The sequence below is a fragment of the Papaver somniferum genome, unplaced genomic scaffold (genome assembly GCF_003573695.1).
Source record: "Papaver somniferum cultivar HN1 unplaced genomic scaffold, ASM357369v1 unplaced-scaffold_123, whole genome shotgun sequence".
In the NCBI taxonomy this organism is placed as follows: domain Eukaryota; kingdom Viridiplantae; phylum Streptophyta; class Magnoliopsida; order Ranunculales; family Papaveraceae; genus Papaver; species Papaver somniferum.
This window is the reverse complement of record NW_020621381.1, coordinates 4,031,519-4,045,572: the sequence shown is the minus strand read 5'-3', so window position 1 is coordinate 4,045,572 and position 14,054 is coordinate 4,031,519. Positions and strand designations below refer to the sequence as shown.

Here is a 14,054-nt window from a genome sequence, read left to right as displayed (position 1 = left end):
GACAAGATCGAAACAATCTCCCGGTTCATCTGGAAGTAACGATGCTCAGTAGTTTTTGACAAAATAAATCCAAACCCAAATTCTCTTATAGAGCAGATCAAAAAATTCATACAACAATATCCTCAAGAGAATATCAAGAATAGTAAAAGGATTCAGCAAGGTATGGATTTCAAGGAAAAATGGTCAAACTTATCATCAGATTGGATTTTGTTCACAGACGCGGCTTTTAAAAAGGAAAATTCCACCATGGGATATGCTTTTATTCTATATTCAGCGGACAACGAAACTTTTATGCACATTGCAGCTGGATCAGATAGGGATACTTCGGCTTTCCTTGCAGAATCAAAAGCTTTATTAAAAGCTTCTTCTTGGCTAAGTGAGAATATCTTATCTAGTGTCTCCTTAGTTACAGATTGCAAAATGTTAGCAGAAACCATCAAAAAGGAATGCAAGATCCCAGATTGGAGTGCAGAAAACACCATAAAGGCGACTCAAACAATTCTACAAAAACTACCTCAAGATCAGGTGCAGTATATTAATAGAAGATACAACTCTGCAACAGACCACATAGCAAAGGAAGCTCGTGTAAAGAATCTGCGGAATTTCTCATCCCAAATTCAGCTAAGGATATCTCAATCTAGCGTGATGGTCCAATATATTTGAAAAAAGAGATATTGTAAATCTTATGTACACTATTGCTTGATTAATATATTACCTTTTCCATAAAAAAAGAGTATTTTTTTTCCTTAAAAGAGTAGATTTGCTGATAGCTCATGTCTAGGATGGGTATTCAATTCGTAGCTGATTAAAAAAGGTAGTATTTAGGATAGAGCAATGTTTTCCCGCACCATTTTGCGGGTAGCTATCCCGCTCAAGCGGCCTCTTTACCGTTAGATCACGCTAAAATCCAGATCTAACAGCCTTGAACCCTTTAGAGAAAATGGTGGGTCCTTTCCTGAAAGTGGTGGGTCCTTTCCTGAATGCGAATCTAACCGCTGATTTGATCATCTAACGGTAAAAAACACCGCTTGAGCAGGATAGCTTCCCGCAAAACGGTACGGGATATCATTTGTCTTTAGGATATATCAAAACTTGAGCAATGATGTCCCGCACCATTTTGCGGGTAGCTATCCCGCTCAAGCGGCTTCTTTACCGTTAGATCACACTAAAACCTAGATCTAACAGACTTGAACCCTTTGGAAAAAATGGTGGGTCTTTTCCTGAATTCAAATCTAACCGTTGATTTGATCATCTAACGGTAAAGAAACCCGCTTGAGCAGGATAGCTACCCCAAAAAAATAAAGAAAAAAACATTGATAAATCTGTCTATTGAAGAAAGAGGAATGTTGTCCCGCACCATTTTGCGGGTAGCTATCCCGCTCAAGCGGCTTCTTTACCGTTAGATCACGCTAAAACCCAGATCTAACAGCCTTGAACCCTTTATGGAAAATGGTGGGTCCTTTTCAGAAAGTGGTGGGTCCTTTCCTGAATGCGAATTTAACCGTTGATTTGATCATCTAACAGTGAAAAAACCCGCTTGAGCGAGATAACTTCCCGCAAAACGGTGCGAAATAGCATTTGTCTCGAAGAAATCTGTAACGTCACTGAAAATTGATTGCTAAAATAACTCCCATCTATCAAACCATAGTCCTTCGGATCCGAACCTATCCGACAGTAGAGTCCAAAGAGTCAATAGTTTTCAGCTCCCGTCTGAACGCTAATCTCTTCCCGGCTTCATTTCCTCTAACACCGTCATCCAATTCCGTTAATCAAGTCACTAAACATCGAACACTTCCATCACCAAGCCTAATTTTGCTCTTTTCTGAAGCAAGAAAAACTTAAAGACTAACCTCCAGACCATAGGTTCGGATTAAGTATCTTAGGTTCGGTTGAGAACTGGAATGTATAAACTAGTAAGATATCATCGGGTTTTCTTTTCTCTCTTTCTCTCTTTTCTAAATTTGATTACTCACTTCGAAGAAGAAGATGTTTTAGGAGTATAAATTAGGAGTAGATTTTCTCTCTCTCTCTCCCGGTTTAAGTTTGAGCCTTCATCTACTCTTCCCCTTTTGATCAAAACAAAAGAAAAAAAAAAAAACCCTAGAAATTTGGTATATCATTTTTTAATTCACAACTATAGAATCAATAAATCTCTTGTATACAATTCGAAATTTCTGTAGTTGCAAGGTATGAGATCGTTTGGATCACAGTTGTTGCTCTGATTTTTATAGTGAATTATTTGTTTTGTTAGTTTGATTTTTTATTTTTCATTTTTTTGGTGGGATTTTTAGTTGAATTAGGGTTTAAGAGATGAAGATCGAGTTTAGTTGGAATCCTGGATCGATAATGTAGGCTTTGTATGCACTTAAAGGTTAGTTAATCTAAGAGAGTTATGGGAAAATAAGATTGTAATTAACCTGTGAGGTTGAAGGTTCGATTTGGAGTTTGAATTTTCTTTAACTTAAAAGGTTCTTTAACATGATTGTAACTTTTTGGTTGATGCAGTGAATTGGATCGTTTAGTGTGAACAAGCTTTCCAATTTTATGTTTATTATTTTGTTGGAAGTTAAACTAAAACATGGCGCAGAGTAACTGGGAAGCAGATAAGATGTACCATTTCAGATTTTCTTTTTCTTTCAATTAGTTACAACCTTTTGTCTTTTTAGTTTAAAAAGCAATTTAATTTTGACTCATTATTTTATATTTTTGTTCGTTTTTGTAGGCTTGATGTTTATATTTATGATTATTTGTTGAAAAGAAATTTACATGCTTCTGCAAAGGCCTTCATGACTGAAGGGAAGGTGGCTGCGGATCCAGTTGGTAAACATTCAATTAGTTAATCTGTGATGTGTGTTCACTGTTCTAAAATTTTGTTTGAAATATTCTTCTATAAGTGGTTTCTATGTATTGAATATACAGCAATTGATGCTCCTGGAGGATTTCTATTCGAGTGGTGGTCTGTTTTTTGGGATATTTTCATTGCTAGAACGAATGAGAAACATTCTGAGGTTGCTGCAGCTTATATTGAGGTCTCTTTGTAGCTATTTCTTGCATTTACACTTATGGGCTGGTGGTGGTTAGATGTATATTCATAGTGGTTAACACAGCTAGTTGTTATTTTGTTTATGATAAAAACAGACACAACAAATCAAGGCGAGGGAACATCAACAGCAGTTGCACATGCAACAATTACAACTCATGCAACAACGACATGCACAATTGCAAAGGAGAGATGGTAATCATCCGTCCATTGGTGGACCTGTTAATGCTATAAACTCTGAAGGAATGCTGGGGCAATCCACAGCTAGTGTCTTGGCAGCAAAAATGTACGAAGAACGCATGAAACACCCTCACTCAATGGATTCAGAGACATCTCCACAACTTATTGATGCTAGTAGAATGGCTCTTTTGAAATCAGCCACTAATCATCCAGGGTATTCTCTCCAATACATAGATGTGTTTGTTTACTCGTAGTATTCATAGTCATTGTTCTCTAAAACAAACTCTTAGTATTCATAGTCATTGTTCTCTAAGTGCGAATCATTCATGTTTGTTGTTCTTCTTGCTGGCGCACAGTCAGCTGGTCCAAGGTAACCCTGGGAGTGTGTCGGCGGCTTTGCAGCAAATTCAGGCACGAACTCAGCAGACTACTGTAACTACTTGCCCTATATATTGTTCTTTTTTTCCTTTTCTGGTACTCTTTATCGATTGTTGTCTTGTCTTTCATAATGCATCTGTGATACATTCTTATGTAACTACAGGATATCAAAGGTGAAATTAACTTGGGTGTTAATCAGAGATCTTTGCCAATGGATCCTTCATCGATTTATGGACAAGGGAGCATGCAATCCAAATCCGGATTAGGTGGTGCTGGTAAGTTTGTTTCATCTTCTAGAACAGAAATTTGAAATGTTCCTGTATCCTTTACTGATCCGTTATATGGTATTTTTAGTCTTTGCCTCTTCTTGGACATGGTGTTTATTAGGCAGCCATGCCAACCCTGAATCAGGAAGTAATTTTATTTACTTTAGGGATCCATCTCTGAAGAAGCGAGTGGAACGTTCAGAACGATGTTTTAACCTGCACATGTGTGCGACTGTGCGTATATGATACATTAGCAGGTTCGCTAATGGGATGGAGCATTTTGGCTACCAAATTAGTAACAAACACGAGGAGCCACTGTGTGCCTTGATGTGTTCAATGGATTTAAAAGCATTGCTGTTCAGGCCATCTTAGTCCTTATGGGGTCTGCGCCAGGCTTGGTGGCGTGCACCCTGTAGTGTCTGTGACCCCAAATACTCCCAAGGTCACCCGTGAATTACCTACTGCTTTCGGGCGGCAGAAATATCAGTTTCTTACCCTATCCTACCTGCATTTGCAACAACAATATTTGGACCACGGTTATCCATAAGTTATGAAGCCCATCCCATATCTGGCAGGGGCGCAATCACCGTCCCACCAACAGACTGATAGTATAGGAAAGGATTCTAAAAATTTCATGGTGTTGTTGGAAGACGGAAAACCTTGTCTTAGGGTCTTGTTATGTGCTCCAAATGGATGAAAATAAATAAGAGTTGCTCTTTGGATTTTTGGGAAAGTGCTTGTAAAGGTGCTTTTGAACCTTTTATGGACTGCATTGAAGTTTCGGTGAAGGTATGGTTGTGTGAAACACTACATTTAGGCTCCTGCTATATGTAAAAGGTTCGACAGTACACAGTAACTTAATGATGTTTGGGTGATGATGAGCTTTTTTTTTTCTTTTCTCAATCGATAAGCTGTTTTGATATTACTGACTGAAATAAGAGACTTAACCTGGTATATTACGCTCTTATATCTGCAATGTTATCTGGAAGATGATTTCCCACCAAAGTTTAGGCTGTCAAACCTTTAGTAATATTCTTGTAATCTATCTTCCCATCTTTCTCAACAGGATTAAATCAAGGTGTCAGTGGTCTTCCATTAAAGGGCTGGCCTTTAACTGTAAGTTTTCTACTTCAATATTAAACAATTCATTAGTGATTCTAAATTTCGAGCTACATGTTCCAGATACTGAGTATATTATTTGTGATTTTGGATAGAATCAAATTATACCGGGCAGTTTAGGCTCGCAGGTGCAGAAAACACCTTTTATACAGGCACCAAATCAATTTCAGTTGTTGACTCCCCATCAACAGCAGCAGCTCCTGGCTCAGGCTCAGGCTCAAGGCAATCTTGGCAGTTCACAGAATTATGGAGATATGGATTCCCGAAGATATAGGGTTTTACCTAGAGGTAATATGAACTCAAAGGATAGTCAACCTACAGGAAATGACGGATCTATTGGTTCTCCAATGCAAGCAAGCTCGCCGAAGGTTAGATTATCTTCTCAAGATCAGGCAGATTATCTAATGAAGGTCAGCGTTCATGATGCATACTCCAATAACACGGCTTTTCATCTTAACTTTTGGTTAAACAAGGAAAACAGCGATTTCCTTGTTTGGCTAACAGTTGTGATCAATAAAATAATTGTGTTTATTGTGTGCATAGCCGAGAAATTTAATTGCTCGGGGAATATTATACACATCACAAGGAAATGATTTTTTTGTCGGACAGTCTTGGGAATCATGGTTAGATTTATTTACGATTTAAGAGGTTACAGTTGCATGGGTGTAGGTATAATGTATAATAAAATTGCTGGTTCTAAATTTAAAAAAGATTAGGAAATATATGAATGTAATTATGTAAGGTACTTGTTATTAAGTCAAATTACATAGTCCACATGCCCATGTCTTTTGAGTGATATCAGCTGTTGCATTTGCTGCAGAAAATGGTAAGTTCACCTCGTTTTTTAGGTCACTAATGTTGGAAACATGCTTAGTCTCAATTATGTAGTGCTGTTTGTTGCATATCCTTGGACATGAAAATGTTGGTCACTTGTCAGTACGGACTGAAAAGAAATTACCCGACTACTATTCAAAAAAGTAGAAGTAGAAACATGGCTCAGCAGCAACGATTTTTTCAGATTAATTTTATCGTAACTGTCTGCTTAATGCAGTCTCCTCCATATTCATAAGCTTGTCCCATATATTAGTCTAGTTGCGTATTCTCTTTTCCGTGCTTCTCAGAAATTTATCTGATTTAAATCAGATGAAGATGACCCATATGCAACAGTCTTCCTCTCAGCAACTAACAGACCAGCTGCAGCCACAACAACTGCAACAGGTTCTTTTACTTTCTCTCCTACTTGCATAGAAATATGAGTTTCTTTTGCCACTTTTGATTATTGAGACTGTATTATTCTTTGATCGACACCTCTGGGCGTCCTAATGTTAGTTTGTTCTGTAAGTTAGTTTTTTCTTCCTAGATTAAGCTAATCACTTGTTTCTCTTTGTCATTGGTTGTTTATTACATATCAGAATAACAGAAAAAGGAAGCAGACTACTTCTTCTGGGCCTGCTAACAGTACTGGTACAGGAAATACAGTGGGCCCTTCTAATTCCCAACCTTCTACTCCATCCACTCATACACCTGGTGATGGAGTGCCTATGGCAGCTAATTTGCAGCATGTGAACAGTATGCCGAAAAGCTTAATGATGTACGGTCCCGATGGAACAGGTTGTCTCGCGTCGTCTTCTAATCAGCTGGTATTCTCTACTGTACATTTTCTTATTGTTATAAACTGAAAGTCAAATTGTTATTAATATATAGGCTTCCTCCGTCCCATAATAAATGACCTAGTTCAAGGAGGAGAGAGGAGTATTTTTTTTCAGTTATACACTTATTTATAATAATTAATATCTCTCAAGCTATACCGTGGATATTCATAAACTTTGTATCATTGAAAAGCATTTTAGAACATAGCGAGTATAAACATGGCAATCAAATTATACATATTTCTTATACTAACAGTAGTCAATTAAAAAGGGGGTAGTTTTAGAAATATACCCTTGTTTAATGATATATAGATGAGGTCAAAATTTTAAAATGAGAAGCTCCATATTTTGATAGCAAGGCTTGTATTATTCAAATCTCACTGGCTCTTGATCATCGAGGGGCAACATAACCCAACAATTCGGGCATTTTTTTTTATTAGTAATTTATTATTCTTCTTATCTTAATTTATATTGTTTATTACAGTTATTGTTGTTTCTACACATTTAAATTAATATGTTCAATTTAATCACCTTTTTTCTTTTCTTATACTGCAGGAAGACATGGAGCTTGGTTCGTTGGATGATAATGTTGAATCATTTCTATCACAAGATGATGGCGACGGGAGGGACCTTTTCGGCACATTGAAAAGAAGTCCTATTGAGCATAATACTGAGTCTTCTAAGGGTAACAAACGGACTACTACCTGTGTAGCTTATATTCTCTTCCGCAGGTTATTAAACAAATATATAACTGTTTTCTGATCGCATTCACTAGGTTTTTCATTCAGTGAAGTGGGCTGTATACGTACAAGCAACAGCAAAGTTGGCTGCTGTCATTTCTCATCTGATGGGAAGTTGTTAGCTAGTGCCGGGCATGAGAGAAAGGTAATGTGTGAATGTTAAACAGAACTAAGAACAAATGTTTTCCTCTCTATTCTTAGCAGACTTGCTATTCTTTTCAGTCATTCTATTTTATCGAGTTGGTTTTAATACTCATGTTTCGTATTTACTTTTGTTCAATGTCAAACCTTGTGGACTTCATGGCATTTTCATCTATTGCTACTGAAGGTCTTTCTAGTTTAACGAAAAATGATTTGGGGTACTTATCTGTGTTTTATGTCAGTAGGCGGTACTTTGGAACATGGACACACTGCAAACAGAGAGCGCTCCTGAAGAACACACACTTCTAATTTCGGATATTCGTTTTAGACCTAATTCAACTCAGTTCGCAACATCTTCATTTGATAGATCTATACGACTTTGGAATGCAGCGGATGTAGGATTGTCATTTCCTGCCCTTTTTTTTATATATAATCCCTGTTCATTTATATATTTAGGTCCAACTGTTGTAATTTGCATGTTTTTCAAGAGGTTTATTTTGTACTGCTGATCCCCTGTTAACGACCCGAAATTAGTATGGGAAGCATGCTAGTTTGTCTAGGTTAGCTCCAAATAGGTCAATGTTTGTACATATCACGATCGTAGCAGTGACTAGCAGCATATGATAATCTCTATTTAGCACCGTTCGACCTGGCTAGTAACCTCTGATATTTTGGCAATGACTGATACCCATGGTCACTTCATTTTTGGTGATACTTTTGATTTACATCTCATGTTGTTTGTTCCAGTTCTTGATTTTATACCTGAGCCCGTACTATAAACCTTTCTCAATTTACATTTTTCAACTGAGTTTCGCATAACACCGTATATGCTGTTGGTAAGCTCTAATATGTTCAGGTAACTGTTTTATCTTACAGTTTGACATGACGTTGTTCAAAGATATTCTTATTCAATCAGACAAAAGTCAGACTTTTATCAAGTTAGGGCAAAAGAACACTACCGATTTTCATCAATTTGCCAATTCAGCATTTTCGTGTGAACTAATAAATATGCAGCTCAGTGCGTAGCATAGGCATTATATAAGTAGATATGGCCACCCATCCTTGTGTTTTAACTGTTGTACATTATCCTACATTTTAATTCTACGTATTAGAGCATTACTGCATGATTTGTCTTTTAAATTGTTTGGCTTCCAGTGTATGATTGAACTGAGCTGAGTTGCAGTTTATGGATTGGAACATCGTCGCCGGTGGTTACTTTAAAGCTCACCAAGTCTTTTTTTTGCAGCCTACTTATTCTTTAGGTCAATATACTGGGCACAGTGCTAATGTAACATCACTAGATTTTCATCCGAAGAAGACTGAGATTTTCTGCTCTTGTGATGCTAACGGTGAAATTCGATATTGGAATATCAATCAGAGTGCATGTTCACGAGTCTCCAAGGTTGATATCTGAATCATCTTTTGCATTTTCTTTTGACTTCTTATTTTTCTCCCGACTAATTTTGTTTGTTTGATGTGAGCAGGGTGCTACAGAGCAAGTGCGATTTCAGCCAAGAATTGGACATCTACTTGCAGCAGCAGCTGAGAGAGTGGTCTCCATTTATGATGTGGAAACTGACAGGCAAACCCATGCATTACAGGTATTTTCATTTTACTTAATGTTAATAATTTAAGTTGAGGTTGGTAAAACTCTTTTTTAATTAAAACACGACCAGTTGTAATCAATCATAGTTCAATTGACTGCATTTACAGGGGCATTCTGGTCCTGTCCGTTCTATCTGCTGGGATGCAAATGGAGACTATTTAGCATCAGTTAGTGAGGATTCTGTGAGGGTTTGGTCCTTGAACTCAGGAGAGTGCATTCACGAGCTTAGTTCCAATGGGAACAAGTTCCACTCTTCTGTTTTCCATCCAAGCTATTCTACCCTCTTGGTGGTTGGAGGGTACCAAGTAAGAATTTGTCTTCTTTAATCCATGTTCATATTAGTTGCTTAACTGATGATGCTACACTGTCTGGTCATTCGTGAAGGTGGGTGACCATTGTCCAGCCATCAGGTCAGGTGTTATATGTTAAATTCAAGCATTTCATTACCATGTAACACCACCCAATGGCTGGTGCTGGTGGTGTCAACTCGAAATCTGGGTCAACAAAAGGTTACTTGTTGACATTCTCCAAATGTTATGATGTATGACCATATAAGCGCAGTGGGTTCTCGGATTGACTTGTTATCTTGCAGTTTAGCCTTGATCTCTGGCAGCTTTTTTTTTCTTCCATCCCAAACATTTCCTATAGAAGTTATGATGGATGACCCTATATAGGCATAGTGTAGGCATAGTGGGGTGTTCGATTGACTTGTTACCTGTGTTTTAGCCTGGCCTCCACCTTCGGCAGGTAGGGGCAGTTTTTTAATCCCAAACAACCCCATGAAAACGTTGGACTGGCTTTCAACTTGCTTTTTTTTTTTCCTAGTTGAGGAAAAGTATAGATATTGAAGAAGAGTAAGCAAACTGAGTAGCCGTCCTATAAACATATCAACAAGATTTTGCACATGTCATAATCTTATCTTCCTAAATTAATTTTCTTGTCGATTCTTATAATTGTTGGCTGCTAAGTAGAGTTGTTGCTGTACCAGATTAACTGACTATTTAAAAATAAATTATGGCAGACATTAGAGTTATGGAACATGGCAGAGAATAAGAGCATGACGATACCAGCGCATGAAGGCCAAATAGCAGCTCTTGCTCAGTCACCTGTCACTGGGATGGTTGCTTCTGCAAGTCATGACAAATCCGTTAAACTGTGGAAATAAGATTAGGGTGGTTTCCACTTTCCTGTCTCGGGACACTATGGGATATGCCCACATTAACTGATTTCTTTGGACCATCACCACCGTTACCACTATCATAAAGGAGGTAGATTTTACAGAGGTAGATATTGAGGGAAAGGGGACACTTTCATTTTTTGCTTTCCTTTGGCAGTTCTTCCGAGGGGAATATGGGTGATTGAGAAAATTACCCCATAGGGTTTGCCCGTGTTTATGAGTTATTTCCATGTACTTCGAGCAAAAGAAAAAAAAAGTTGATCCAAAATGGCAGTTAGATCCAGTACATTGGGTTGCGGATCTTACATCTTTTTTTTTTCCTTGAAAAATCCGTGTGTTATTTGCTGTGCTTGGGAAAGAATCCATGTCTTCACATCCTCCGTAAATAGTTGGCTACTGATATATATACTTCCGTGCGTTTTAACTTTTCAACTTGCCCAGATCGCAAGTTGAGTTTTTACATGATTCAATCTTATAATAATAGGCTTTTTCCTCTGGATTGTCCTTGGCCGCATCACCTTATAATAAGCTTATTGTAATCTTATAATAGGCTTTTTCCTCTGCGTTTTAATCTTACATGATTCAACTTGTAGGAATGATGAGCACAAAAATATAAACCCTGCTCCTAGCCATGAAGGGCCCATGCAACTCCCGGTATTTGAATGAAGATGTATTTAGTGGAAGGACAGTTGATTTATTTAATGGAAGAGGACTAGCCATGAAGGGCCCATGCAACTCCCGGTATTTGAATGAAGATGTATTTAATGGAAGAGGACTAGCCATGAAGGGCCCATTCAACTCCTGGTATTTGAATGTTATCACTATGGGAAAAAAGATAAGCAATCGAGTCTCCACCTAGCGGTTGAGACTACGTCGCTAGCGGTCTCTTTTTGATCCCCCGGTCTAGTTTACACCGCTGGCGATTTAATCTCGACCGTCCACGGTCGGTGTTCTACCGCCTATAAATACCCCTATTCCCTTCAGTTTTCATTCATAAAAAAATTTTCTTCCCTTCTCTAGAGAGCAGACCAGAGCGATTTTTAAAAAATGAATGATTCCAAAACAGGAAAGAAAAAGGAAAATCTGTTGCAGATAGTGTTATCGTATGGGTTCAGGATAAACAACACGAGTTCGCCAATGTTAGGCAACTAGTTGTATCTGGTGTAACATCTACGCATTTATGTAACCATCCCGAGCGTGTTTTGTTACCTAAATTAAGAGGTGGGTCGTTTGAGATAACTGAAGTGTTTGGGACTCACTTGGGAAGATATCCTTGACAGCGTTTATATTTCATGAAAGGCAAAAACCACATGACTCACATTGTGCGAGTTATTTGTGACTATTGGTAGAACACTGCAAATACGTTCTTTTTCAAGGATTTCGAGTGTGGTAAGTTCTATTTTTTCCATTCAATAATTTAATTTTTAGTTCAGAAACAAATTTTAATTTTTAGAGATTCAATTTTTTAGTTTGATACAAATTTTAGTTCCACACACAAACTTTAATTTTATGACCATGTTGTTTTTTGGGTTCACACCGTTAGATTTGTATATGTTGACTGGAATAAAAAGTGAGGGTGAAATAATACAATTTAACCAATTAAAGTGGATATCAGAAGGAAGATGGAAACAATTACTCCCCTTGTACTCAAATGATACTGAAGGAAAGCCAGAATCCAGAGAGTTACACTCATATGGATTAAGAGTGTCTCGGTTGAAAGCTTTTTTGAGCCGTTACCATGCCAAGGGGATAAACAGAGCTGAAGATTATCCCGAGCTTGAACGTATTTTTGTTTTATGGATGTTAGGCCAAGTTTTCCCCCCCAATGGTAGCTCAGTGTCATTAATTGGTTTTCTGGAATCTTTAGAAGATTTAAATAAAGCGCCAAATTATGATTGGGGTTCTGCAATTTTAGCTGAGCTATACATATGTCTCGGTGATTGCTCAACTAAGAAGACAAATAGCTTAAATGGATTTTGGGTCGTATTGGAGGTAAGAACTATTTATTAGATTTATTATCGAGTTGTCAAACTAGTGGTGAATGTACTAACCCATCAATTTTCGTCAATGTTATTTTTCAATATTGGTGGTATACTTACTTTAAGGTCGGGGAACCCGATCTTCCCGATAAACGATTAATTTTTTCAGTCGTGTATAAGTACAAAGCTGATAATTGGATTGGTCAGATTAATGATGGTCAAAATATTGTTGCTATTGCAAAGGATGCAACAAGTGTGCAGAACTAGTGTCAACATTACGTCAGTGCCGTATACAATAATTGATGAGTTCCATGAACCAACAGCACAAGCCATGCTTCAGTTAAGCCTTAGGCGACTTGTGTTGTACAGTCCGGTTAGTGGTCAGGGTATTTGGTACTACGGAGAAAGACATTTGTTCCAACTACGAGGAAGAAAGGTAAAAGTAATCAACCCGTTTCCAACTTCAGTAATTTCACAAGATGATTGGATAAAGTTGATAAATAATGGACAACCTTGGGAAGAAGATGATGATTTGATCCAAGAACCAGAAGATGATTATGATTACTACAATTGGTTTCAAAAGGTATGCAAGCTAAATATTGCTGTTCATCCACAAAACTTAGGCAGTGTTGACTTTCCAGCAATTGGAAACTTTCCACTTACAGATCTTCCATCCCAACCCCCTCCACCGACGGGGAAAGCATATACGTACCCTAGCAGTCAAATGGGGTCGTCAAATATGCCTCCATTATCTTGGGAAGTCCAGACTTTATCACCAAGTGGAGATGTTGTTACAGTTTCACTTACTAGTGAAGGTATGCAGCAGAGCTATCCATACGATGGTGTGGTGGAAACAAAAGAAGAGTATCAGAACGAGTTGAACAATTTTGCGCTTTTTACCAATCAATTCCGAGATTTTCGCTTGAGACAGAGGCAGGATTCGAGGGAGAGTATGAGTTATGAATTGCCTGAGACTGCGTTAGGGTCAAGTTCTCAAATGCCTGGTGAGAGCAATACAAGAAGTCATGCAAGTGGAAGTCGTGGAGGTCTTAGAAGTCGTCATCACATTCCAACTATGATGGAAGAGACTATGGTGGAAAAGATTCAGCTACCACCAACAACAACAAATTTGGAGACAGATTTTCAGTCTCCTATTGGTTTATGCCCCAAGGTCCTGTAATTACTCCTGGTGGTGGCGTAAATATGGATGCATTTAGGCAATCCGTAATTTATCCCCCAGCAAGTTCATCATTTCACCGATTTCAAGGACCTCAATGGCTCCGGTACCATTTCAAGGTTATGAATCACCTGATGCTACTCAACCACCATCTCATAGTCCAAATAATGAGTTTTCACAAGATCAAACAGGCTTAGGGGATTATATATTTGGTAATCGTTAGTTTGATAGATTGTTAATCGTTAATATGAATCGTGGTTTGTTTAAATCGTTAATGTAATTGCATTTGTTTGATAAATAATAATCTTCATTTAAAGTTTTCTACATAAGTTAAAATTGAGAACTTAGAATTGATAAGCTAGATTAAATTGTGGCAACACTTTTAAGATTTCATAACAACTTGCATATCAGAACTTCTCTCCATTGTCGCGGAGCCACTTTGCACGACATATTTGATCAATCTCCAGTAGGGTTTCACCACTTCTCATGTTTTTAGCCTCTTCCATTATCATACTAATATACTTGTTAACATTCTTGGAAATTATGGAGAACCGAGCACTCAACACCATCGAATTGCGATTGTTGAGGTTCGTTGTTTCTTC

The 14,054-nt window shown here is 37.8% G+C and overlaps 1 protein-coding gene across 5 annotated transcripts; it reads left to right on the top strand.

The window, feature by feature from the left end:
- The first annotated feature begins 1,905 nt into the window (after window positions 1–1,905).
- Window positions 1,906–10,791, top strand: LOC113331041 (transcriptional corepressor LEUNIG_HOMOLOG-like). Of its 5 annotated transcripts, none has more exons than XM_026577823.1 (19): window positions 1,906–2,187; window positions 2,292–2,371; window positions 2,506–2,610; window positions 2,723–2,820; window positions 2,920–3,029; window positions 3,139–3,434; window positions 3,577–3,631; window positions 3,762–3,873; window positions 4,931–4,980; window positions 5,079–5,393; window positions 6,127–6,201; window positions 6,396–6,623; window positions 7,188–7,317; window positions 7,408–7,517; window positions 7,759–7,908; window positions 8,760–8,915; window positions 8,998–9,114; window positions 9,227–9,424; window positions 10,141–10,791. In XM_026577823.1, exons 3-19 carry the CDS (start codon window positions 2,579–2,581, stop codon window positions 10,282–10,284), a joined length of 2,376 nt encoding a protein of 791 aa, XP_026433608.1. In that variant the 5' UTR covers window positions 1,906–2,187; window positions 2,292–2,371; window positions 2,506–2,578; the 3' UTR covers window positions 10,285–10,791. The 5 variants fall into 5 exon arrangements, with proteins under 5 accessions (XP_026433608.1, XP_026433610.1, XP_026433606.1 ...); XM_026577825.1 differs by having other exon boundaries at window positions 1,909–2,187; window positions 5,079–5,351; XM_026577821.1 differs by having other exon boundaries at window positions 1,909–2,187; window positions 3,577–3,652.
- The last annotated feature ends 3,263 nt before the right edge of the window (window positions 10,792–14,054 follow it).